We start from the raw sequence: 24,729 nt of genomic DNA on the forward strand, positions 1-24,729 counted from the left end.
GCCTTGCAGCCCTGGGGCCTCATTGCCTCCTTATCCCTGCTCAGCAGCCTGGGAGGTGCCACTCCATCCTCCTGCCCCTGGTTTTCCACATCCTACAACTCAATGTCTAAGGAAGAGCCCCGAGGAATGAGGGAGAGACAGGATCTCCCTTCCCAGGGCTGTGACCTTTGGGTTAATGAAATGCTTCTTACTTTCCTCAGCATCAGAGTGACCTTTCTTTCCTAGTCCATATTTGTCATCATTGTCTCTTTGTTTTCTAACTGGAATCTGGGGACATTTTCTCAGTTATGTCCCTCAGAGAGACCCATTATAAACACAAGAAACTTAAAAGTTTGATTCTGACTTTTCTTTCTCAAGAGGTTTTTGCACATTTCCTAAGAGTCTGATGTTCAGGGACTGAGCACCAAACCCCCCAGAGGGCCATTAAATGCCCTGGGCTGTTGCTGTGCTGCTGAGCTGGGCCGGGCTCCTGGCACACAGGGAGCTCCTGGCAAGCGGGCAGCGCTGCAGAGAGACAGCTCTGCCCAGGAGCAGCTCCTGTGCACAGCCCAGCAGGGCTCAGGGCACTGCCTGCACACACCGAGGGCAGAAAAGCAGGGCAGAGAGAGGTTACACACAGTCTGGGGTGTGAGGAAAGTTGAGAGGAAGATCCACAGGAGAGGAATCTTTCCAGGCTTTCATACGGTAAGTCTGCATGAAGGGCAATGTATGTGCAGTCTGTGGGAAGATCTCCCAACGCTGGCACATCCCACAGCCTGGGGGGTCTCTAATGTGGGATATCACAGTGTCTCTGGTGCTGAAGAGGAGGATGGGCTGCAAAGCAGGGACTCTCTGCTGCACCATCCCAGGGACATCCCAGCAGAGTTCCCTCCTCCCAGGGATGGCTGCAGGGTTTGAATCCAGGCTGTGCCACCCAGGCTGCCCCAAACTGTCCTGCAGAGCAGGGTCCTGCACCCCAGGGTGCTGTGCCAGGGCAGGAGCTCTGCCACCTGCCAGGGACAGCTCTCAGCTGGTCTGGGGAGCTCCCTCAGTGCTGGGGAAGAGGCTGTGGGTGGAAAGAGCAAACCCTGGCAGGGCAGGGCAGGGCAGGGCAGGGCAGGTTTGTTCAGCTATCAAGTGAGAGTTTCATAGGTGAGGACTGCTTACAGAACCAGAGCACTCCAGGATATTTTCCAGGGGATACTTCAAGGAGAAGGTGAAAGGAGGGATTTCTAGCAAGCTCTCAAGCCACATACCTGGTGGTTTGTGTTGCAGAGGGAACTCTGAGGAGCTGCACAGGGGCTGAGAATTACCTGGCATTGTTGGTGTCTGGGAGGTGGCACAGCTGGCTCAGAGTAACAATGCCCTGAGTGCCCACCTGGTTCTGCCCTGGATTCTCCCAGCTGGACCCTCAGTGTGCATTTCCTTTTTCCTCAACTTGCCCTTGTTACTGGGGTTGTTTTCTCCTTCTCTCAGTCAGGCTCACTGGGAATGGGAGTTGAAGCTACAGAGTCAATCACTGATCCTGTGATCCCCCTCAGGCAGGTGGGTCCCTGGGAATGAGACATTCCAATTTTCCTCTGACCTGTGGGGCTGTCAGTAGTGAATTCTGTGTGCCTGGAGAATGAGGTGTGTTTCCCAGAATCAAACCCCATTGGCAGGACACTTGGCTCTTCTCTGAGATGTCCTTCCAAGCTGGGAGCTGCCCTCAAGAATGCAAATCATCGTCATAGCACAATTGTATTATCTGAAATCCCCAGTGCAGAAGGGCAGAGATGCTGTGCCCATCCCAGGAAATGCTGTTGAGTTGGTGAGATGAGCCATGTGTGTCCTTGAGACCTTGAGCCAGGCTGAGACACTGAGTGGTCTGTGATGGATCTCTGTGCTCTCAACAGTGTCTAGTGAAATTTCAGACAAAAATGGGAGTGTGATCACTCTCTGTCTGAGGAAGTCCAGGGAAGCTGGAAGAAGGCAGAGGGAAATAGCAGCTCCCCTCACTCTGCACTAAGCCACAGACATGGTCCTGTTTGGGAAGCCCTGCTCTGCTCTTCCTCAGGGCAGCACAAATGCTGAGGGGTTCTGCCATCCAGGAAAACTCCACAGCGAAGATGAGGGGAGTCAGAAACAAAACACCCAAACCTCTGAAACTGCCTTCTGGAATCCTGAAATCTTCTCAAAACTGGGAGTGCAGATGCCCATGAGAACTTTTGCTTTAGGAGCAGTTTCATCTGACACAGCTGAACACCAGGATGGGCCCTGCCCCCACCATGGCCATGACCCCACTGGAGCAGAGCAGAGCTGACTCTCACAGCCAGTGGGCAGAGGGCCTGCTCCTCATGGGAAATGTAGTGAGCACCAAGCAGGGCTCCAGCCATGGATATGAAGCAAAGTTTCCTGAAAAAGGAAACGTGGGGATTGTGAGCAGAAGGGAAAGGGGTATTGGGATATGGCTGTGATTATTCTCAGAAATATCTAATCTGATTTGTCACTGTTATTTCCTCCTTGGACAGTGCCCCACCTCCAGAAGCAGCAAATGCCCAACAGCAGCTCCATCAGCCAGTTCCTCCTCCTGCCATTGGCAGACACGCGGCAGCTGCAGCTCCTGCACTTGTGGCTCTTCCTGGGCATCTCCCTGGCTGCCCTCCTGGGCAACGGCCTCATCATCAGCGCCGTAGCCTGCGACCACCACCTGCACACCCCCATGCACTTCTTCCTGCTCAACCTGTCCCTCACAGACCTGGGCACCATCTGCACCATTGTCCCCAAAGCCATGCACAACTCCCTCTGGGACACTAGGGCCATCTCCTACACAGGATGTGCTGCACAGCTCTTCTTTCTATTCTTTCTTATGGGAACAGAGTTTTCCCTCCTCACCATCATGTGCTACGACCGCTACGTTGCCATCTGCAAACCCCTGCACTACGGGACCCTCCTGGGCAGCAGAGCTTGTGCCCACATGGCAGCAGCTGCCTGGGCCAGTGGCTTTCTCTACTCTCTGCTGCACACAGCCAATACATTTTCCCTTCCCCTGTGCCAGGGTAATGCCCTGAGTCAGTTCTTCTGTGAAATCCCTCAGATCCTCAAGCTCTCCTGCTCACACTCCTACTTCAGGGAAATTGGGCTCCTTCTGCTTAGTGCCTGTCTAACATCTGGTTGTTTCATTTTCATAGCTTTCTCCTATGTACAGATCTTCAGGGCTGTGCTGAGGATCCGCTCTGAGCAGGGACGGCACAAAGCCTTTTCCACGTGCCTCCCTCACCTGGCCGTGGTCTCCCTCTTTCTCAGCACTGCCGTGTTTGCCTACCTGAAGCCTCCCTCCATCTCCTCCCCATCCCTCGATCTGGCACTGTCAGTTCTTTATGCAGTGGTTCCTCCAGTACTCAACCCCCTCATCTACAGCCTGAGGAACAAGGAGCTCAAGGATGTCCTGAGAAAAATGATGACTGGATGCTGCTCAGCAGCAAGAGCCTGCCAGTTTTCTTCTGTACAGTGTTCAGAATAAAACTCATGACAGGCTAACCTCGCTTCCCCAGGTTTTTCTTGGTGGTCAGTGGAGCCTTTTTGCCATAATGTTGTGCTCAATGAAATTGTTTTATTCATCTTGTCATCTAAATCACTGTCTCATTTATTAATGTAACTCTTTCAATCTTTAATTGAGTAATTGTGCTATTTTTAAATTTAAACAAAATAAACTCTCTTGCATTAGCCTTGTGTGTCTGAGGAGGTCATTGGAGATCATTGGATTTTTCCTTTCAGGCACCTACTGTGCAGTTCCATGTGTGCAGAGAAGGGCAAAGAGTCCCAGCACAGCAGCACTGCCAGGGAGCACCAGCACTGGGCCTTTGCTGACCTGCTCTCTTTCCACTTGTACACTCTCCTGCAGAGCCCCTGGGCTGGACTAAGGCCTTGGTCCTCTGCCAGCTGGGACACAGACCTGCTGCATGTCCATCCTGGGCTCACAGGCAGGGACAGGCCATGGGCACTGCTGGGACACAGCTGGGCTGCACAACAGCAGCTCCATCAGGAAAGGGCTTCTCCTTAGCTCAAGACATGAAGTCTTAGGGCTTTTTGCAAAGTCACTCTCAAGAACATGCCAAGGAATAGACTCTATAGAGGCTCCTTGTTTGCTTGTTCTCCAGGGGCTCTAAACCTGCCTGTGAACCAGCAAACAGAGCCCTGTAACTGCAGGGGGTACAGCAGGAAACACAGAAAATGATCTGGTGAGTGTTCTGTGTTACCCTCAGAGAACACACTACTGCTACCCATGACAACAATAGCAGTAATAAAAGCTGCAACTATAACAAAGAAACCTCACACGAAGCACATGAGGTGCACAACACCATTGCTCCATTGCTCACCACTCAGTGCCCAATGCCCAGCCCAGCCCAGACACAGATCAGCCCTTCCTGACCAACCCCCCATTAACACCCTGAGCACAGCCCTGCATCAAAGGGAACATCCCTTGGGCCAGTTTGGCTCAGCTGTCCTGGCCCTGCTCCCTCCCAGTCCTGTGACCCTGAGGAGATCATTGGAGGTCATGATTGAACAAACATCTCAGACACTCAGTGTGGAAAAGAAAACACAAAACACCTTAAAATCCTGAAGTATCTTGAAGCACTGAAGAGCCCTACTCAGCGTCAATACTGATAAAGAATCTCAAGGGACTAATTGAAGCACACCATTGGAGGCCATGATTGCACAAACCTCTAAGTGACACCAAGTCAAAATCCAAACCCAAAACACCTGCAGCCCCTGAAGCTTTAAGGAGCCCTCAAGGGCCATTCCTGACAAAGCCTCTCCAGGGACTCGCCCCAGCAGATCCTTGGAGGCAACAACTGCAGGGAGGCAAAGGCTCTGGGCAGCAGCTCAGGTGCTGAGCAAAGCCTGGCTTGGCTGGAGGCAGGAGAAAGGCCCAGCCCTGACCCCCAGTCTGGGGAAGGCACATCCTGTTCCTCACACCTTGCTCAGGGCTCTGCTGGGGGCATTGGCATGAGGGGTGATGCTGAGGGCAGGGGAAGAGAAAGAGAATCAGGAGGGGAGGGGGCAGATCAAGAAGCCAATTTTTCCACAAAGAAATTGAAAGGAGTGACACAAATGAAAACAGGAAACCAAAGTTACCTGGTCCCTGAACTCATCAAAACTTTCAAACTTGTGAAAAGATTCCAGCTGCCAGCCAGGTGAGTGGATTTCCACCTGGCTTCTTCCATGCTGGGATAGTGGGGCTGATAGTCAGCAGTTGCAAGGTCATGAAGGCCAAAAGCTGAGATTCCTTTGCTAGAGATTAGGAAATTGAAAGAGGAATTGGAAAAGAAGTAGAAATTTACAGTCTCTGGAGATGACTCCTTTCAAGTGTGAGGGCAAGAGATCCATTTCAGGAAGATGTAGTGAACTCCCCAGGAAAGTGGAGCTCTGAAAACAAAGGTATCCAGTACTTGAGGGAATTACCTGTGCTGGAAATCATCTATAGTGACCTAAAAAGTGAAAACACCCCTAAAGACCCAGAGGATGTTCCTTGCACAGTGGGCATGAGGAGGTTCAAAGCACTCCTGGATCACGTTCCAACAGCCTGATGGCATTGTATTCCCCCCAAAGGGATACACCAGGAGATGGCACCCTCCTGGATCTGAAATGTAGAAGAAATTCTGGGCACTTCCTCACCCCCACGGGCCAGCAGCTCAGCTCTCAGGGGCAGCCCAGGAGATCAGTCCTCTCCTGCCCCAGCCAGAGCCAAAGGGAGCCCCAAGCACAGGCCATGTGGTGATCTCTGGTTCTTTCTGCATGGCTAGAGGGCAACTTGAGAAAGTGGGATGGTGAACCCACCTTTGAGCTGGGAGCCCATGGAAGTGAACTGAGAGGGAAGAGAGCTGTGGAGAAGGGGTCAGCCAAGAAGGATGTCCATGGAGTTGCTGCAGGGACACAAGAAGACAATCAGAAATCTCCCAGGCATAAAGGGACTAAAATCAACTCTTTTGATCCTGGTGATGGGACTTCTGGTCTGGTATCACAGAGGTCAGATAGTGTATACTCTGGCCAGGAACAGGAATAGAGGGTCCCTGCCTTTGGCCAGGAGGAGGAAAGGGATGACCAGGCACACTGCACTGTGTGGATTCGATGGCCTGGCACAACAGAACCACAGAGGTGTAAAGCTTTAGTAGACACTGGTGCCCAGTGCACACTGATGGCATCAGGGCACAGGAGTGCAGAACCCTCTGGATCTCTGGAGTGGCAGGGGGATGCCAGGAGCTGTCTGTGTTAGAGACTGAGGTGAGTTTAGGAGGGGACAAGTGGGAAAAGCCCCCCATTGTGTCTGGCCCAGACTGGCCTTGGTTTCTGGACACTCTGATCAAAGTGCCCCAGGACACTCATCACAGACCAGCCCCTCCCAATGACCATTCCCAGCACTGGTTTTTCACCCAGCTCTGAGAGGTGGTTTGTTCCTTCCCAGAGGGAGATCAAGAGACTGGGCCAGAAGTCCAAGAGATCCCAAGTCTTTGACCCCTCAGGCACAGCATCATCTGTGCCACCAAGGGCTGTGAGCAGACCTGCTGTGCTGAGGCTCTGGGGCCTCGTGGCCTCCTGGCACAGCCCCAGGAAGTCTGGGCACTGTCACCCCTTGTCCTGCCCTCAGCATCACCCCCCATGTCAATGCCCCCAGCAGAGCCCTGAGCAAGGTGTGAGGGACAGGATGTGCCTTCCCCAGGCTGGGGGTCAGGGCTGGGCCTTTCTCCTGCCTCCAGCCAAGCCAGGCTTTGCTCAGCACCTGAGCTGCTGCCCAGAGCCTTTGCCTCCCTGCAGTCGTGGCCTCCAAAGATCTGCTGGGATGAGTCCCTGGGGAGGCTTTGTCAGGATTGGCCCCTGGGGGGGCCTCCTTAAAGCATCAACGGAATGAAGGTTTTTCCAAGTACTTTGGGTTTTGCTTTTGACTTGGAGTCTGTGAGAGGTTTGTGCAATCATCGCCTCTAATTATCTGCTCTAACGAGTCCCTTGAGAGTCTTAGTCAGTAACAACACTCAGTGGGGCTCATTAATGCTTCAAGGTACACAAAACTTATTGAAGTATTTCTCTTTGACACCCAGTCTGTGAGAGGTTTGTGAAATCATGGCCTGCAATGATCTGCTTTAATTTGTGCCTTGAGAGGCTTTGTCAGTAATAGCCCAAGGTGAGGCTTGTTAAAGTGTCAAGGGACTCAGTATTTATTAAGGTACTTTCCCTTTCCTTTAGAAACTGAGTCTATGAGAGGTTTGTTCAATCAGGACTTCCAATTATCTCCTCCTACCAGTCAGTGAAGAGCCTGTATTGGGAATGGCCCTCAGTGGGACCCATTAGTGCTTTGAGATACTTTGTGATTTTCTTCTGACTTTGACATATGGAAAGGTTTGTGCAATCTCCTCTCAGGACCTGAGGTTCAAGGGCTCAGCACCAAATGCACCATGGGGCTCGTTAAGATAAAGCAAGACCTACCAGATCATGGCTCTTTCTAAGTTTGTCCTCTAATCAAGGAGAGTTAATTAAGTAATTTCCCTAATACAGTTTTGAAAAAGATTTCAAAGAGCTTCTAATAAATGTGTATTTCTATTTTAAATTAAATGGATAATTACTTTTCTTTTTAGAGAAGAGGTGATTGCAGCATTCTCTGATTGATGTTGACCAAGGTTCCCTCCTGAAAAGGTCTGGACTAATTGGAGAGCGATCCCTTGAGGTCTGACAGTGGGGACAACCTTGCTCCACACCTCCCCAGCCCCATCATATCCCTCATCAGTCAACTGGGACCTGCTTTGCTCTGAGAACTGGCTGAACACAGGCAAGAGGGATTTTTCCTCTATTTTTCCTGCAATCTGAAACTCATAAGTTTCACCATTGAAAACAAACACACTCCTCGGACTTTCACCTCAAATCCCCCTAATTTTACCCCAAATCCCCAGGATTCCACTCAAATTCCCATAATTACCCTCAAAATTCCTTTAATTCCACCGAAAGATACCCTGATTTTCCCCTCATACCACAATGGTTCTACTCCAAGTTGCTTTAATTCCAACTCATATCTCTATAAACCCATCAAAGGCCTGCTGATTTTGCCCCAGATCTCCCGTGTCTTCCACCCAAAATTCTATTAATTCCACATAAAACTCCTCTGATTTACCCCCAAATCCACTTAATTTTCCTGAAGATCTCCATTATTTTTGCCCAGATTTCCCTTAATTCCATCTATAACCTCCCCAATCCCATATATTTCACCAAAAATTACTATAATTTCACCTAAAATTTCTCAATTCTCTTTATTTCCACCTCAAATCTTCTTAAGTATGTGCAAAATTTCCTTATTTCTAACCAACATATCCCTAATACCATCCCAAATCTCTGACCTTCACTCAAAAATACCTTGATCCCTCTTACAATCCCAAGTAATTCATCCCAAATCCTGAAGGTTCCACAGAAATCCCCTTAATTTCACATAAGGATTATTTAATTCCATCCCAAATCCCTTTAATTCCACCCAACCTCTCCAAATTTCACCTCAAATCCACTGAATTCCACTCTAAATTCCCTCAATTCCACACAAAATCCCTTCCCCAACTCACCAGCCCCCCAAGTGCCCCCAAATCACCCCCGACCCCCAAGTGTCCCTTTGGAGCCCCAAATCCCGGGGAAGGGCCCATGGGAAGGGGGGGCTGGGGGGCTTTGGGGAGGCTGGGGTGGATTTGGGGGCCTGGAAGGCACTTGGGGGGCACTTGGGGGTCCCACTGGGGTGTGAGGGGAATTTATGGGGCACTGGAAAAGAACTTGGGTGTCCGAGGGGACCCTTGGGGGGTCACTCGAGTGTCCAGGGACGGAGTCTGGGGGTCTAAAGAGGATTTTAGGGGTCACTTGTAAGTCCTGGATGAACTTGGGGGTCACTTGGGGGTCCAGGGAGGTGATTTGGGAATCCTGAGTGGGTATTGGGGGAGTACTTGGGGGTCCTGGGGCCCTTCTGGGGCAGTTTGGGGTCCGGGGGACACTTGGGGGGCTGCAACGGGGGTGGGACCGACCCGATTGGGCGCGGGGGGGGCGGGAGTTGTAGTCCCACCTGTGATTGGCCAGAGCGGGCCGCGGTGCATGACGGGAGATGTAGTACGGGACAGGCTCAAAATGGCGCGGACTCCATGCCCGTCACCGCCCCCCTGCATGCCTGAATGCTGATTGGCTGCAGGAGGTGACGGGCAGGCGCAGCGCCCAATCAGAGGCGGCAGAGACGGAGGGTGGGACTCGAGGGCGCTGCCGGGAGAGTTGAGCACTGGCGGCGGGTTTGGGTAATTTCTAAAAATTTGGGAGCATTTCGGGGGCATTCGGGGACTCGGGGCGGGTTTTGGGGGTCCCTCACGACCCACCCACCCCCCACAGACCCCCCGGGACCCCCCTCGGGGCCGTGTTGGCCGTGACGGTGAAGGAGCCGGGTAAGCCCCTCCCCCCACCCCGGGATGCGCCTCAGAACGCCCCAAATCCCCCCCGAAAATACCCCTGAGACCCCCCTAACCCACCGCTTGGGACCCCCCAAACTGCCCTGGAGCCCCAGGATGCCCCAAATCCCGTCCTGACTTCTGCGGAGCCCCTGAAACACCCCGGGCCGCCCCAAACACCCCAGAGATCTCCTAAACCCCTCCCAGACCCCCCAAACCTCTCCCAGACCGTCTAAACTGCCCAGTACCCCCAAAATGCCCCAATACTCACCTAAATTCAGCTCCCAGACCCCCCAAACCACCGCAGGACTCACCAAACCCCCTTCTAGGGCACCCAGACCTGCCCAAACTCTCTCAGCCTCCTCCCAGACCCCCACCCAGACCACTCTAAACCTCTCCAGGACCCCCCCTTGTCTTTCTCCCAGTCCCTCCAAACCACACCAGGTCCCCCAAACCTCTTCCAGACCTACCCCAACTATCCCAGGATCCCCCTAAAACTCCCTCCCAGACCTCCCACAACAACTCCAGGGCCCTCCAAACCCCTCCAAGGAATGCCGAGGGTCCCAGGGGCGGCTTCTGCCCTGAGTCTCTGCTCGGGGTGCTCAGAGACCCCCCTGGGACACTAAAACAGGGAGCCTGGAGAGGGGGGACCCCCAATACCTGTAGGACCCCCAGCAAGCCCGTTAAGGGAGACCCCCCAAAGCCCAAAGTGGAGAGACCAGAGAGGGGGAACTTCTGGGAGGCTTTTGTGGGGCTGAATCTTTGTTGTGCAGGGGGGACACAGAGCTGGGGAAGGGGGTTTTCAGGGGGCCAGAGGTCCAAGGAAGGGGGGATGTAGCAGTTTAGAGAAGGGAAATGGGGGGTCCAGGGGAATCTGTGCCCAGGAAAGGGGGGTCCAGGGGTCGGGGAAAGGGGAATCATGGGGTAGGGAGATCCAGAGTGTCCAGAGAAAGGGATTGAAAGGGTCCCCCAGTGTTCCAAAAAGGGAAGGGGGAGTCTGTGGTCTGGGAAATTCAGGAGTGGGAGTTCCAGGGGTCCCAGAGTGAAAAAAACCAAAACAGCACAGAAGGTGTGGGGGCTGGAAGAGGTGGAATGGCCAGGCAAGGGTTTGCAGGGGAGTATTGGTGCAGGATAAGGGGGTGCAGGGGGATCCCAGTGCCGGGGAGTGGGCGATCAGGAGGGTGCCAAGGTGAAGGACAGGCAGGACTGGGGTGGGGAGAGGGAGTTGGTGCGTCCAGGGGTCCCTGTGCCCCTAAAAGGGGGATGGCAGGTTAAAGGAAAAGGGAGTGTGGGATGGGTGGGAAAGGGGGGTCAGGGTGTTCCTGGAGTCACAGAATTAAGGGGTGTGGGGACAGGAAACCTCAGAATGGCCGGGCAGGGGTTTCTGGAGCCCCGACAGCCTGGAGAGGGAGGACACTGAACAGACAGGAGACCACCAGCAGCCAGGACAGGGGGGACCCCAGAACCCCAAAATGGAGAGGCCAGAGAGGAGTTCCTTTCAGTATTTTCTTGGCTGAATCTTGGAATTTTGGAGAATTTTCTGGACACAAGAAGCTCAGTAAGTCCTAGAGATGGTGTTTGGCAGGAGGAACCCCCAACCCAAGGCACTCACACCTTGTTTTGCCCCAGAAAACAGGATTTCTCCTTCCCAAAGCTTGTCAGGATGGAGGAGGCTGTGAGGAAGAGGAAGATGCCCAGGACCCCCAGGCAGGTGAGGAGGAAGTCAGTGCCCCTTTGCCCCTCTCTTGTGCTGCATCTTCCAGCCCAGCATGGCCCCGGCTGCAGGACAACCCCGCTGCCGACGCCGTCCTGCCGGGGCCGGGTTTGGGGGGATGTCCTTGGCCTTCCCTGTGGGCCGGAGGCAAATGCCCTGCCTGTCCTTGTTCCTTCCTGCCCCAGGCCCCGAGCTGAGCACGGAGAGCACGGAGGACAAATCCCCTCAGCAGAACCTGCTGGCAGAGGCTGTTTTGAACAGCTCCAGGGTGCAGGAAGTGAGTGGGGAGGAAAAGCCATGGAGATGCCCCAGGAGGAGAAGCTCCAAAGCTAGACCTGTGTGCTATGAGGAGGAAAAACCAACCCAGTGCCCCAAAGGTGGCCGTGGCTTGAGCAGGTGCTCTGACCTGGTGATGGAGCAGCGACTTCACTCAAGGGAGAAGCGCTACAAGTGCTTGGAATGTGGGAAGAGCTTCAGCATCAGCTCCCACCTGATCCGCCACGAAATGATCCACAGTGGGGAATGGGCCTACACATGTGGGGAATGTGGGAAGGGCTGCAGCTGCACCTCTGAGCTGATCCGCCATGAAAGGATCCACACTGGGGAACAGCCCTACAAGTGTTCCGAGTGTGGGAAGAATTTTAGGACCAGCTCACAACTTTTCTCACATCAGCGCACACACACAGAGGAGAGGCCCTTCTGCTGCACTGACTGCGGGAAGAGATTCAAACAAAACTCCTACCTCGTCACCCACCGGCGCATCCACACTGGGGAGAGGCCCTACAGCTGTGATGAATTTGGGAAGAGCTTCACCCGGAGCGCTGCCTTGACCCAACACCAACGGGCCCACCAATAAGGGAAGCCCTCAGAGTGCCCAAACTGCGGGAACAGCTTCGTCTGCTGCTCCATCTCCGTCATCCTTCGGAGGACCCACATTGGATGATCCACAGTGACCCACGTTGAGCACAGACGTGGTGGCCCATGTTGGGTAATGACCTGGTGACCCACTTAGGGTAGAGTCTTGGTGACCAACATTCCTGGTGACTCACATTGGCAAAACACCTGGCTGGTGGTCTCCTCATCCTCCTGGTTCCCTGTAGGCACCTGGGTGAACACAGTGGGAGGAACATCCATCAGGACACAGACCTGACCTTGAAAATCCTTTGGGATGAGGTGATTTGTTGGCTTTAGGCCTGTGCCGGGACATCCCTCATTGGAATGTCCAAGCAAACAATGCCCTGTTTGCAAATGTATCAGTGGTTGGCTGAGGGGACTCCACTCTGGTTTCAATCCCAGATTAACATCCTGATGGTGAGGCAACCCCAGGAGTCAAATGCCTGTCAGTCAATCCCTTTATATTCTAAATGTCCAGTCCCCTTTCACAGGGGCAGGTTTTTCCAACATATCCATTCTTGGTGTGTGTGGAGATTCCTCCCTTAGGGTGGGAACCCCCACCAAGGTCACTCCTTGAGGCTGAGAGCAGAGATCTCCTCAGGTCCCTTGGGCTGGGTGAGTTCCATTGATCTCTACTTAATAATTCCTTCTTTTGTGATAGCTTTAGTAGAATTGCTTCATCAGTTGCTCTAGGATGGTGCACTGTCCTGTCTCACACTATACTGCTGGTAGGTTTAGCATTTATATTGTGCAGTAAATAATTTTGATTGACATCTTTTATCTCATGATTTGTAAAAATAAATAAACCCTAAGCCTTCCATTATTCCCCTGTCTCAGGGTGCCCCCCCCCCCCTCTCCAGCAGCCCCAGCACCCCACAGCAGGTTGGGAGCTCAGGGAGACACCCCAGAGCCCCCTTTTCCAATCCCCCCTCTGCCCAAAGACCCCCATGGGACTGTCCATCCTGTCAGCCCAATCCCCATTTTCCATCCTTCTGCCTATTCCTCCCTTTTCCCATTGTCCCCTCAATCCCCAGCCCCCCCCCAAGATCAGTTTGGGGGTCACAGCTCACACTTTCCCTCTTCTCCCACCCCTTACAACTCATGCCCCCAGTGTCCATCCACCTCCTGATCAGTTTTGGGGTCCAACCCTCCCTTTTTCCCCACTTTTCTGACCTCTCCCATCCCTTTTCCCGTTGTCCCCAGTCCTCAGTTTCCAGCCCCCTCTGTTTTCAGAGGGGTCCCACTCCCCTCTCGCTCACTGTGGGAATCCAACCACCCCTTTTATCCCGTTCCCCTCAGACCTTTCCCACCATCCACTCCTCCCACCCCCCACCCTGCTCACCCAAGAGCTCCTCACCCACAGCCAGGAGGGTCCCAGCACCACCAGTGCCCTGAAAGGTCCCCCCAGAAGGGGGTTTGGTGGGGACCTTGGTGGGCTCTGAGTGTGTTTGGGGGGTCTTTGCATGTTTTGTGGCAGTTTAAGGGGGTGCAGCTAATTGAGAAGTATCTGGTGAGATTTGATGTATTTCTGGAGGATTGAGAGTTGTTTGAGAGTTCAGGGGGATTTGGGGGGAGTTCAGTGGTGTTTTAGAATAATTCAGAAATATTTGGGAGACCTCAGGTATTTTTGGAGTAATTGGGGAAGAATCAAAGGATTTTTGGTGAAGAATCAGGTATTCCAGGAGGTTTCAGTTATTCTGGAAGAATTTCTATATTGGGGGAGGGATCAGAGTTACTGTGAAATGAATTCAGGGATATTTTGAGATAATTCGTTTCTTTTGGGATACTCCCACATGTGAGTCTCTGTCTGTGCTTCCCTCCCAGCTCAGATCTGCTCTGGCAGTCCCTGAGCCCTCAGTCCTGCCCCAAACTGCGGCCCTGGGGGCAGCTCTTTGGGTGACGTGGGGCAGCAGAGACCCCCCGGTGCGGCTCTTTCAGTGCAGGAAAGCCCAGGAGGGGCTGGAATCTCCCTTATCCCGGGCCGTGGGATGGAGGGCCCGGCACAGCATCCTCGGGGCTTTGGCAGAAAGGCTGCAGTGGGGAGGGACAGAGCGAGGGGGAGGGACTGACACACACCACTCATCTCTTGTTTGTGCCACTGGTGTGACACCCCCTTGTCCCCCTGAGCCCCGAGACAGATCCAGCAGCTCAGCGCCTGCTCCGCGCTCAGCCCCAAGCCCGGGATGGGCCGTGGGGTCTGGGACACAGCCCTGCTCTGGGGGGCACAGCCCCGCTCTGGGTGGCAGAGCCGCTGCTGGGGGCACCGGGGGGACCGGGGGCCTTTATCCCCCTGGTGCAGCTCCGAGCGCCCGAGGGCACAGCCCTGGTTTGTGGGGCTGAGTCACAGCAACCCACCCAGGGCCGCACTGTGAGCCCCTGTGCCTTTATTGACACCGTGGGCAGGCACAGGGGCTGTGTCTGACACGATGCAGCTCCCCAGGAGTCAAATTTGGGCCGGTTCAGGAGGGGAATTTCAGTGAGGACACTGGACATTCCGTGGTGCAGATCCATCTGAGTGACATCAATCACTGCACATCCTTCCAAGCTACACAAACATCTTGTGAATCACCTGAGACACACATTTTTAGGGCTTAGGCGAATGGTTAAAAGACTGAATGTCTTGTGTCTATGCATTTCTTTTCTAACTAGACATTGTTTGCTGGTTGCAGCCTCTGGGACAGAGGTGTTTTGATTTATTTTTTACAAATGCAGGACTAACTCTTTCAAGGTTTTCTTTATCTAAAACTCTGTATGGTTAAAAAAAATTTGTTTTATCGTTTTACTCTTGTTTGTTCAGAAATTCCTGTCTCCTGCTTATCTTTGATAGAAAAACAGAAAACATTTGTCTTTTCCCCGGGTTCAGGGCAGTTCCTAATGAACAAACCGTTCTAAGTCGCTCTCAGCAAGTCCCACTATAGCAAGCCTGGCTTCAGGGCTGCCCTCCCACCCCCAGGTTCCAGCTGATTTGGGGGCTGCAGCCCTGCTGGGGCTCGGGGCTCGCTGCAGGTGGGGGGGCAGGAGCGGGGTCTGGGGGGCTCGGCCCCAGTGTCCCCCCGTGTCCCCTCCCTAGGGGCTGTGTCCCCCCGAGTCCCCCATGTCCCCTCCCCAGGGACCATGTCCCCCTGTGTCCCCTCCGTATCCTCCCATGTCCCCCCGTGTCCCCTCCCCAGACCCCGCACAGGGAGCGGCTCTCGGCGGGCTCGGAGCGAGTTTGTGCCTCGGGGGTGGCCGCAAACATCGGGTTCCTTCCCGGGTGTGACAGGCCGAGAGTGACACGCTCGGGACAGACATCGATTCTTTGTTACTGCAGAGCTGGCCCGGGGCTCCTTCACAAATCCAGCACCAACTGGCAAAGCTTTTTACCATTTCTACATCTTGGCAAACAAAGCTAAACAAGCTTGCAAGCAGCTACGAGACATTAAAGCTCAACAGAACGCTTGTTATTTCAGGCTCAGCTCTTTCCCTCCTGCAGGTTCTGGGAAAGGGGTGTCAAAGCACAAACTCTGCTCTGATCCTTTCAGGTGTTTCCTTCCTCTTGGAAGAAGCAGCTCCTGCCCCTGAACAGGCTCCTGTGCCCTCGCAAACACTTCAGCTCCCTTTGAACTGTGAGCAGACAGTGACTTCTCTATTTCTTTAAAATTTATATTGTCTTTTTCTCTTCTCTATTTGTCTTTTTTGCCTCTTGATCTTTTTCAATCTTTCTCCCTCTCCTCTCTTTCCCTCCCCTGCCTTTTCCCCTCCCTCTGTCCTTTCTGCCACCTCCTCCCAGCAATGTCTGTTCAGCTCAGGGCAAACCCTGCCCTGCCAGGGCTTCCCGAGGTGCCTCTTGCCCCTCCAGCCCAGGGGCTGCAGAGCCCCAGCCAGGCTGTGCTGGCTCCATGGGATGTGGCACACGCAGGGGCTCGGCTGCCTGCAGGTCTCCTCAGCCTCTGCCTTGGCACAGGCGCCCCAGAGGATTCACCTGCAGGGGCCGGGAACGCCAGCCCTGGGCTCTGAGGCTTCTCTGCCACAAAGGGAAAAGAAACCCAGGAGACAAAGTGTTCAGGCCAAGAGGAAGCGTTGAACCCCTGCAGTGATCCGGAGGAACAGTCCAAGTGGGGCAATGCTGGGAAAACCAATGCCCTGGGCGAGGGCAAGGGGTGGGAAGAGCATCTCTCTCTTGGGAAGCACCAGTGGGATGGGGATGGAGCCCTGGGGATGGTGTGGAGCACTCAAATTCCAGGCTGTGGTCACTTCTGAAGGCTGAAGATCCATCTCCAGGTCCTCAGACACACCTTGGTGCCTGTGAAGGATCCGCCTCAGCTCTCTTGCCCTCCTGAGCCCCAAGAGGGTCCCTGTCCTGGGTGAGACTCAGGATGGACTGAGGATCCAGCAAGGGAGGCCAAAGTGGAGGGGAGAGGACCCAGCCCAGCCTTGTTCTGCTCTTCCCTTCCCCAGGGTCAGACTGGCAAACATCCCACCCGGTGCGTGTTCTCCTCCCTCTGAGTGTGTTCCTGGGAACCCTCAGCTTCAGCCTGGCTGTGGCCCTGACTGGTGAGTCCCACCCACACACCCCCGTGGGGAGGATCCGGGCCAGGCACCTCCATTTTAGGGGATGGGAGGATCCCAGGATTTTCCCAGCATCAAGGCAGGCTCCCCAGGCAAAGCACCCTTTGGGGTGACTCCCTTTTTGCCCTAAACTGTGGTCCAGGCAACTGCTCCTCACTCCATCACAAGATTATCATCCCCAGTTTCTCTCTTGCAGCTGCAAGGAAAAATGCCAATAAATTTATCCCATTTTCCTGCTTTTTTAGGGCTGCCCATGTGTCTCCCTCAGCTTTCTCTGTTTCATTCCTTGGAGATGCTGTTTCCCTTAACTGGAATTCTGCTGTGTGTGCCCAGACACTTGGCCTGGTTTCCAAGGAAAATGCTGTTACTTTTCTGAGCCTGAGGACAACTGGACCACAAGCCTGGAAAGGTGCAAGTCCCTGGAAGCTTCACTGGCCATCTGAAACACCAGGGGTGAACTGGTGAGGACTGGGCTTGAGCCTCTCTGCCAGCACCAGAGTGGGAAATGTGGAGAAATAAAGAGAATAAACCCATCCCCAAAACTGCCTGGCCCCAAACTGGTCCCAGTGCTGGAGCCTGGATCCAAGCCCTTGGGAAAAGCCCCATCTCTGTATGGGGGATGGACACAGGTGGGAAAGAGGAGGGGCTGAATGCAAGACCTGCCACCCCTGATGTTTGTTTGCTTTACACAAGTTCATTCTATGCGCTATTACTGGCTTGTAATAACATAACTAACCCCTAAAAGCCACAAAGATGGGCAGTTTGTGTGCCACTAAATAGACATGGAATAATCACAAAGAACTTCCCTCCCAGGGGATTTGCAGGAGGAATACCCAGTGCTGCAGGACATGCTCACACAGAGGGTTCCTGAAGGAGTTTTGAGGTTAAATTTTGCAATAGAGAAAACAAACTGCTGGACTGACTTGAGCTCTGATTTGCCTACAGTGATGTGGGGCTGATGGAAGACTTCCTGAGGTGCAGCTTGTATTCTTCAAGCTGCCTTCCATCCCCAAAAGCTCAGCAGCTTCTGCAAAGCAGGATGTGAAGCGCTGCAGAGCTGCTTCTGTGTCAGCAACGAGGGCGGCACCGTCAGCAAAAAGCAGCTCTGGACAAGGTGATTCAGGGGCTTGGTGTGGGCCTGCAGTCGCCTCAGGCTGAATGGGCTTCCATCGGTACGATATCGGATGGAGATGCCGTTTTCTTCATCGAGCTCTGCCGTGGCTCTTTGGAGCATCCTGCTGAAGAAGATTGTGAATAGAGTTGGTGCAAGAACACAACCTTGTTTCACACCACTGGTTATTGAAAAGGGCTCAGAGAGTGCATTGCCAGATCTGACTTGTCCACACTGATCCTCAGGATCCTCAGAATGATCATTTGGAGAAACCTGGGGGGATATCCTAAACATTCCAAGATCTGCCAAAGGCCTTTTCTGCTCACAGTGTCAAAAGCTTTGGTGAGGTCAAGGAAAGTTCCATGGAGTCCTTTGTTCCATTCCCTACACTTCTTTTGCGAATCAGAGCTTAAGTCAGTCCAGCAGTTCCCCTACCAGGAAGCATCATTTCCTCAGACAGTAAGATTGACAAAGAGACAGACAACAGGGCAGCAATGGCTTACAGAGCCTTCTGAAAACTCCATAAAAGAGTCTGGTCCAATAAACACCTGAAGAAAAGTACAAAGATCAGTGTCTACAGAGCCATTGTACTGTCTGCTCTTTTCTATGGGTCTGAATCCTGGGTCATCTACCGCCACCACCTGCGGCTCCTCGAACGCTTCCATCAGCGCTGCCTCCGTTCAATCCTAAACATCCACTGGTCTGATTACGTGACCAATGTGTCTGTTCTGAACAGGCAGGGGTCACCAGTATGGAGGCCATGCTGCTGAGAACGCAGCTGTGCTGGGCAGGGCACGTCTCCAGGATGAAGGATCACCCACTGCCTCCCAAAGATTGTGCTCTGTGGAGAACTCGCCACCGGCTGCCGCAAGAGAGGAGCCCCGAAGAGGAGATACAAGGACTCCGTGAAACAACAGCTCAGCCTTGGCCATATTGACTGCCCCAATGGTCCACTGTGGCCTCCAGTCGGGATTCATGGAGACACACCATTCCTTTGGGAACGCAGCACAGTCAGTCTGGAGGAGAAAAGACAACGCAGACAGAACCGTTTCTTGCCAATATGGCCAAAGGAGACGTTCCCCTGTGCCTTTTGTGACCAGACTTGCCTATCCTGTATCGGCCTTTTTAGCCACCAGCAGCTTGCAGCAAGCGTGGGTAGTGCCCTTCCCAAATCTTTGTTCACAAAGCCTGGCCATGAGAATGCTTTTTGCTTCAGGACTGACCCCCAAGACACTCCTTCAATCAATCTCTTCAACAGCGCAAAGTCTCCCTACTATCAGTCCAAGCTGTCAGTTCTGCTGCCCCTTCCTTCCTTCACTCAGAATTGGAAATTCCATTAATTCATGTTCTTTGTGCCCAAGATTGCCCTGACCACCACATCACCCACCAGTCACAGAATCATAGAATGGTTTGGGTTGGAAAGGACCTTAAAGATCATCTAATTCCAATCCCCGGCCGTGAGCAGGGACACCTTCCACTAGACCAGGTTGATCATCCAACCTGGCCTTGAACAACTTCCAGGGAAGGGGCAGCCAGAAGTTCTCTGAGGAACCAGTGCCAGGGCCACAGCACTTTCCCAGTAAAGATTTTCTTCCTAATATCTCATCTAACCGTTCCCTCTATCAGTGTGAAGCCATTGTCCCTTCTCCTGTCACTCCAGGCCCTTGTAAACAGTCTCTCTCCATCTTTCTTGTTGGCTCCTTTCAGGCACTAGAAGGGCACAATTAGGTCACTCCAACGCCCAATTCTCTCAGCCTTCCCTCATGGCAGAGCTGCTCCATCCCTCTGATCATCTTGGTGGACTCCTCTGGACTCGCTCCAACAGCTCCATGTCCTTGCTGTGCTGGGACCCCAGAGGTGGAGTCAGCTCTGCAGGTGGGGCAACATCCAACCAGGTGTGTTCCAGCAAGGACAGTGTGGAACCTCCTGGAACCAAAGGGACATTGTGACACCACAGAACCTCATGGAACCAAAGGGACATTGTGATATGGCACAAACTTTGTAAGCAAGAAGGGACCAAGGGCACTGCAGAATGTCCTGGAATCAAGGAGCCCTTTGAGGCACTTTAGAGGCTCATGAGAACAAAAGAATCCTGGGACACTCATCACAGACCAGCCCTTCCCAATGACCATTCCCAGCACTGGTTTGTCACCCACCTCTGAGAGGTGGTTTCTTCCTTCCCAGAGGGACATCAAGTGACTGGGCCAGAAGTGCAAGAGATACCAATTCCTTGTCCACTTGGGCACAGCATCATCTGTGCCACCAAGGGCTGTGAGCAGACCTGTTGTGCTGAGGCTCTGGGGCCTCCTGGCCTCCTGGCACAGCCCCAGGAAGGCTGGACACTGTCACCCCTTGTCCTCCCCTCAGCATCACCCCCCATGCCAGTGCCCCCAGCAGAGCCCTGAGCAAGGTGTGAGGGACAGGATGTGCCTTCCCCAGGCTGGGGGTCAGGGCTGGGCCTTTCTGCTGCCTCCAGCCAAGCCAGGCTTTGCTCAGCACCTGAGCTGCTGCCCAGAGCCTTTGCCTCCCTGCAGTCGTGGCCTCCAAGGGTCTCCTGGAGCGAGTCCCTGGGGAGGCTTGGTCAGGAATGGCCCTTGGGGGCTCCTTAAAGCTTCAGGGGCTGCAGGTTTTTCAAGGTGCTTTCGGTTTTGGATTTGGTTTGGAATCTGTGAGAGGTTTGTACAATCATGACCTCCAATGATCTCCTCAGGGTCACAGGAAGCTGGGAGGGAGCAGGGCCAGGACAGCTGAGCCCAACTGGCCCAAGGGATGTTCCCTTTGATGCAGGACCGTGTTCAGGGTGTTAATGGGGAGCGTGTCAGGCAGGGCTGATCTGTGTCTGGGCTGGGCTGGGCATTGGGCACTGAGTGGTGAGCAATGGAGCAATGGTGATGTGCACCTCATGTGCTTCTTGCGGGGTTTATTGTTACAGTTCCAGCTTTTTTTACTGCTATTGTTGTCATGGGTAGCAGCAGTGTGTTCACTGAGGGTAACACAGAACACTCACCAGATCATTTTCCCTGTTTCCTGCTGTAGCCCTTGCACTTACAGGGCTCTGTTTGCTGGTTCACATGCAGATTTAGAGACCCTGGAGAACAAGCAAACAAGGAGCCTCTACAGAGTCTATTCCTTGGCATGTTCTTGAGAGTGACTTTGCAAAAAGCCCTAAGACTGCATGTCCTGAGCTAAGGAGAAGCCCTTTCCTGATGAAGCTGCTGTTGTGGAGCCCAGCTGTGTCCCAGCAGTGCCCATGGCCTGTCCCTGCCTGTGAGCCCAGGATGGACATGCAGCAGGTCTGTGTCCCAGCTGGCAGAGGACCAAGGCCTTAGTCCAGCCCAGGGGCTCTGCAGGAGAGTGTACAAGTGGAAAGAGAGCAGGTCAGCAAAGGCCCAGTGCTGGTGCTCCCTGGCAGTGCTGCTCTGCTGGGACTCTTTTGCCCTTCTCTGCACACATGGAACTGTACAGTGGCTCTCTGAAAGCCACCAAGGAAAAATATCAGATAATCAAGGCTACTGCAAGAGAATTTATTTTGTTTAAATATACAGATAGCACAATTACTCAAAGATTTAAATATTCATATTAATGAACCATAATTAAGATGAGAGGATGAATAAAATAATTGAATTGAGCACAACATTATGACAAAAAGAACCCACTGACCACCAAGAAAAACCTGGGAAGGCAAACTGAGCCTGTCATGAGTTTTATTGTGAACACTGTACAAAAGAAAACTGGCAGGTTATTGCTGCTGAAAAGCATCCAGTCATCATTTTCCTCAGGGCATCCTTGAGCTCCTGGTTCCTCAGGCTGTAGATGAGGGGGTTCAGTACTGGAGGCACCACTGAGTACAGAACTGACAGGGCCAGATCCAGGGATGGGGATGAGATGGAGTCAGGCTTCAGGTACAAAAATGTGCCAGTGCTGACAAACAGGGAGACCATGGCCAGGTGAGGGAGGCACGTGGAAAAGGCTTTGTGCCGTCCCTGCTCAGAGGGGATCCTCAGCACAGCCCTGAAGATCTGCACATAGGAGAAAACTATGAAAATGAAACAGCCAAAAGCTAAACAGGCACTAACCACAAGAAGCCCAACTTCCCTGAGGTAGGAGTGTGAGCAGGAGAGCTTGAGGATGTGGGGGATTTCACAGAAGAACTGGCTCAGAGCATTGCCATGGCACAGGGTCAGGGAAAATGTATTGGCTGTGTGCAGCAGAGAGTAGACGAAGTCACTGGCCCAGGCAGCTGCTGCCATGTGGGCACAAGCTCTGCTGCCCAGGAGGGTCCCGTAGTGCAGGGGTTTGCAGATGGCAACGTAGCGGTCGTAGCACATGATGGTGAGGAGAGAAAATTCTGCTGACATGAAGAAGACAAAGAAAAAGAGCTGTGCAGCACATCCCATGTAGGAGATGGTTGTGGTGTCCCAGAGGGAGTTGTGCATGGCTTTGGGGACAGTGGTGCAGATGCAGCCCAGGTCTGTGAGGGACAGGTTGAGCAGGAAGAAGTGCATGGGGGTGTGCAGGTGGTGGTCGCAGGCTACGGCGCTGATGATGAGGCCGTTGCCCAGGAGGGCAGCCAGGGAGATGCCCAGGAAGAGCCACAAGTGCAGGAGCTGCAGCTGCCGCGTGTCTGCCAATGGCAGGAGGAGGAACTGGCTGATGGAGCTGCTGTTGGACATTTGCTGCTTCTGGAGGTGGGGCACTGTCCAAAGAGGAAATAACAGTGACAAATCAGATGAGATATTTCTGAGAATAATCACAGCCATTTCCAAATACCCCTTTCCCTTCTGCTCACACTCCCCACTTTTCCTTTTTCAGGAAACTGCTTCATATCCATGGCTGGAGCCCTGCTTGGTGCTCACTACATTTCCCAGGAGGAGCAGCCCCTCTGCCCACTGGCTGTGAGGGTCAGCCGTGCTCTGCTCCAGTGGGGTCATGCCCATGGTGGGGGCAGGGCCTATCCTGGTGTTCAGCTGTGTCAGATGAAACTGCTCCTAAAGCAAAAGTTCTCATGGGCATCTGCACTCCCAGTTTTGAGATGATTTCAGGATTCCAGAAGACAGTTTCAGAGGTTTGGGTGTTTTGTTTCTGACTCCCCTCATCTTCCCTGTGGAGTTTTCCTGGATGTCAGAACCCCTCAGCATTTATGATGCCCTGAGGAAGAGCAGAGCAGGGCTTCCAAAACAGGACGATGTCTGTGGCTTAGTGCAGAGTGAGGGGAGCTGCTCTGTTCCTGTGCCTCCTTCCAGCTACGCTGGACCTGGGCCTTCCTCAGACAGAGAGTGATCACACTCCCATTTTTCTCTGAAAAGCCATCAGACACTGTTGAGAGCAAAGAGATCCATCACAGACCACTCAATGTCTCAGCCTGGCTCACGGTCTCAAGGACACACATGGCTCATCTCACCAACTCAACAGCATTTCCTGGGATGGGCACAGCATCTCTGCCCGTCTGCACTGGGGATTTCAGATAACACAATTGTGCTATGAAGATGATTTGCATTCTTGAGGGCAGCTCCCAGCTTGGAAGGACATCTCAGAGAAGAGCCAAGTGCCCTGACAATGGGGTTTGATTCTGGGAAACACACCTCATTCTCCAGGCACACAGAATTCACTACTGACAGACCCATAGGTCAGAGGAAAATTGGAATGTCTCATTCCCAGGGACCCACCTGCCTGTGAGGAATCACAGGATCAGTGATTGACTCTGTAGCTTGAACTCCCATCCCCAGTGAACCTGACTGACAGAACAAGGAAATAATTCCAGTAACATGGGCAAGTTGAGAAACAAGGAAATACTGCTGGGAGAAGCCAGGGCAGAGCGCACTGGACATTCAGGGCAGCCTCGCCCTGAGCCAGCTGTGCCACCTCCCAGACACCAACAATGCCAGGTAGTTCTCAGCCCCTGTGCAGCTCCTCACAGTTCCCTCTGCAACATAAACCACCAGGCATGTGGCTTGAGATCGTCATAGAAATCCCTCCTTTCACCTTCTCCTTGAAGTATCCCCTGGAAAATATCCTGCAGTGCTCTGGTTCTGTAAGCAGTCCTCACCTATGAAACTCTCACTTGATAGCTGAACAAACCTGCCCTGCCCTGCCCTGCCCTACCCTGCCCTGCCCTGCCCTGCCAGGGTTTGCTCTTTCCACCCACAGCCTCTCCCCTAGCACTGAGGGAGCTCCCCAGACCAGCTGAGAGCTGCCCCTGGCAGGTGGCAGAGCTCTTGCCCTGGCACAGCACCCTGGGGTGCAGGACCCTGCTCTGCAGGACACTTTGGGGCAGCCTGGGTGGCACAGCCAGAGTTCAAACCTTTCACCCTAGGAGAAGGGAACCCTGCTGGGATGTCCCTGGGATGGTGCAGCAGAGAGTCCCTGCTTTGCAGCCTGTCCTCCTCTTCAGCACCAGAGAAACTGTGATATCCCACATTAGAGACCCCCCAGGCTGTGGGATGTGCCAGCGTTGGGAGATCTTCCCACAGACTGCACATACATTGCCCTTCATGCAGACTTACCTTCTGAAAGCCTGGAAAGATTCCTCTTCTGTGGATCTTCCTCTCAACTTTCCTCACAGCCCAGACTGTGTGTAACCTCTCTCTGCCCTGCTTTTCTGCCCTCAGTGTGTGCAGGCAGTGCCCTGAGCCCTGCTGGGCTGTGCACAGGAGCTGCTCCTGGGCAGAGCTGTCTCTCTGCAGCGCTGCCCGCTTGCCAGGAGCTCCCTGTGTGCCAGGAGCCCGGCCCAGCTCAGCAGCACAGCAACAGCCCAGGGCATTTAATGGCCCTCTGGGGGGGTTGGTGCTGAGTCCCTGAACCTCAGAGCCTGAGGAAAGGTGCAGGAACCTCTTGAGAAAGCAAAGTCAGAATCAAACTTTAAAGTTTCTTTTGTTGTTAATGGGTCCCTCTGAGGGACATAACTGAGAAAGTGTCCCCAGATTCCAGTTAGAAAACAAAGAGACAATGATGACAAATGTGGACTAGGAAAGAAAGGTCACTCTGATGCTGAGGAAAGTAAGAAGCATTTCATTAACCCAAAGGTCACAGCCATGACACCCAGGCCTGGG

The 24,729-nt window shown here is 53.4% G+C and overlaps 3 protein-coding genes across 3 annotated transcripts; 2 read left to right on the forward strand and 1 right to left on the reverse strand.

Moving 5' to 3' along the window:
• Window positions 1-2,512: 2,512 nt before the first annotated feature.
• Window positions 2,513-7,265, forward strand: LOC139674655 (olfactory receptor 14C36-like). Its single transcript, XM_071561262.1, has 2 exons — window positions 2,513-3,403; window positions 7,209-7,265. The coding sequence occupies exons 1-2, from the start codon at window positions 2,513-2,515 to the stop codon at window positions 7,263-7,265; spliced, it is 948 nt and encodes a 315-aa protein (XP_071417363.1).
• A 1,974-nt stretch (window positions 7,266-9,239) lies between these two features.
• Window positions 9,240-12,828, forward strand: LOC139673906 (zinc finger protein 3-like). The gene is made up of 3 exons (XM_071559840.1): window positions 9,240-9,266; window positions 11,043-11,124; window positions 11,313-12,828. The coding sequence occupies exon 3, from the start codon at window positions 11,540-11,542 to the stop codon at window positions 11,981-11,983; it is 444 nt and encodes a 147-aa protein (XP_071415941.1). The 5' UTR covers window positions 9,240-9,266; window positions 11,043-11,124; window positions 11,313-11,539; the 3' UTR covers window positions 11,984-12,828.
• An 8,556-nt stretch (window positions 12,829-21,384) lies between these two features.
• Window positions 21,385-22,008, reverse strand: LOC139674656 (olfactory receptor 14J1-like). The gene has a single exon (XM_071561263.1). The coding sequence runs from the start codon at window positions 22,006-22,008 to the stop codon at window positions 21,385-21,387; it is 624 nt and encodes a 207-aa protein (XP_071417364.1).
• Between the last annotated feature and the right edge of the window lie 2,721 nt (window positions 22,009-24,729).

The sequence above is a fragment of the Pithys albifrons genome, chromosome 7 (genome assembly GCF_047495875.1).
Source record: "Pithys albifrons albifrons isolate INPA30051 chromosome 7, PitAlb_v1, whole genome shotgun sequence".
Taxonomy (NCBI): domain Eukaryota; kingdom Metazoa; phylum Chordata; class Aves; order Passeriformes; family Thamnophilidae; genus Pithys; species Pithys albifrons.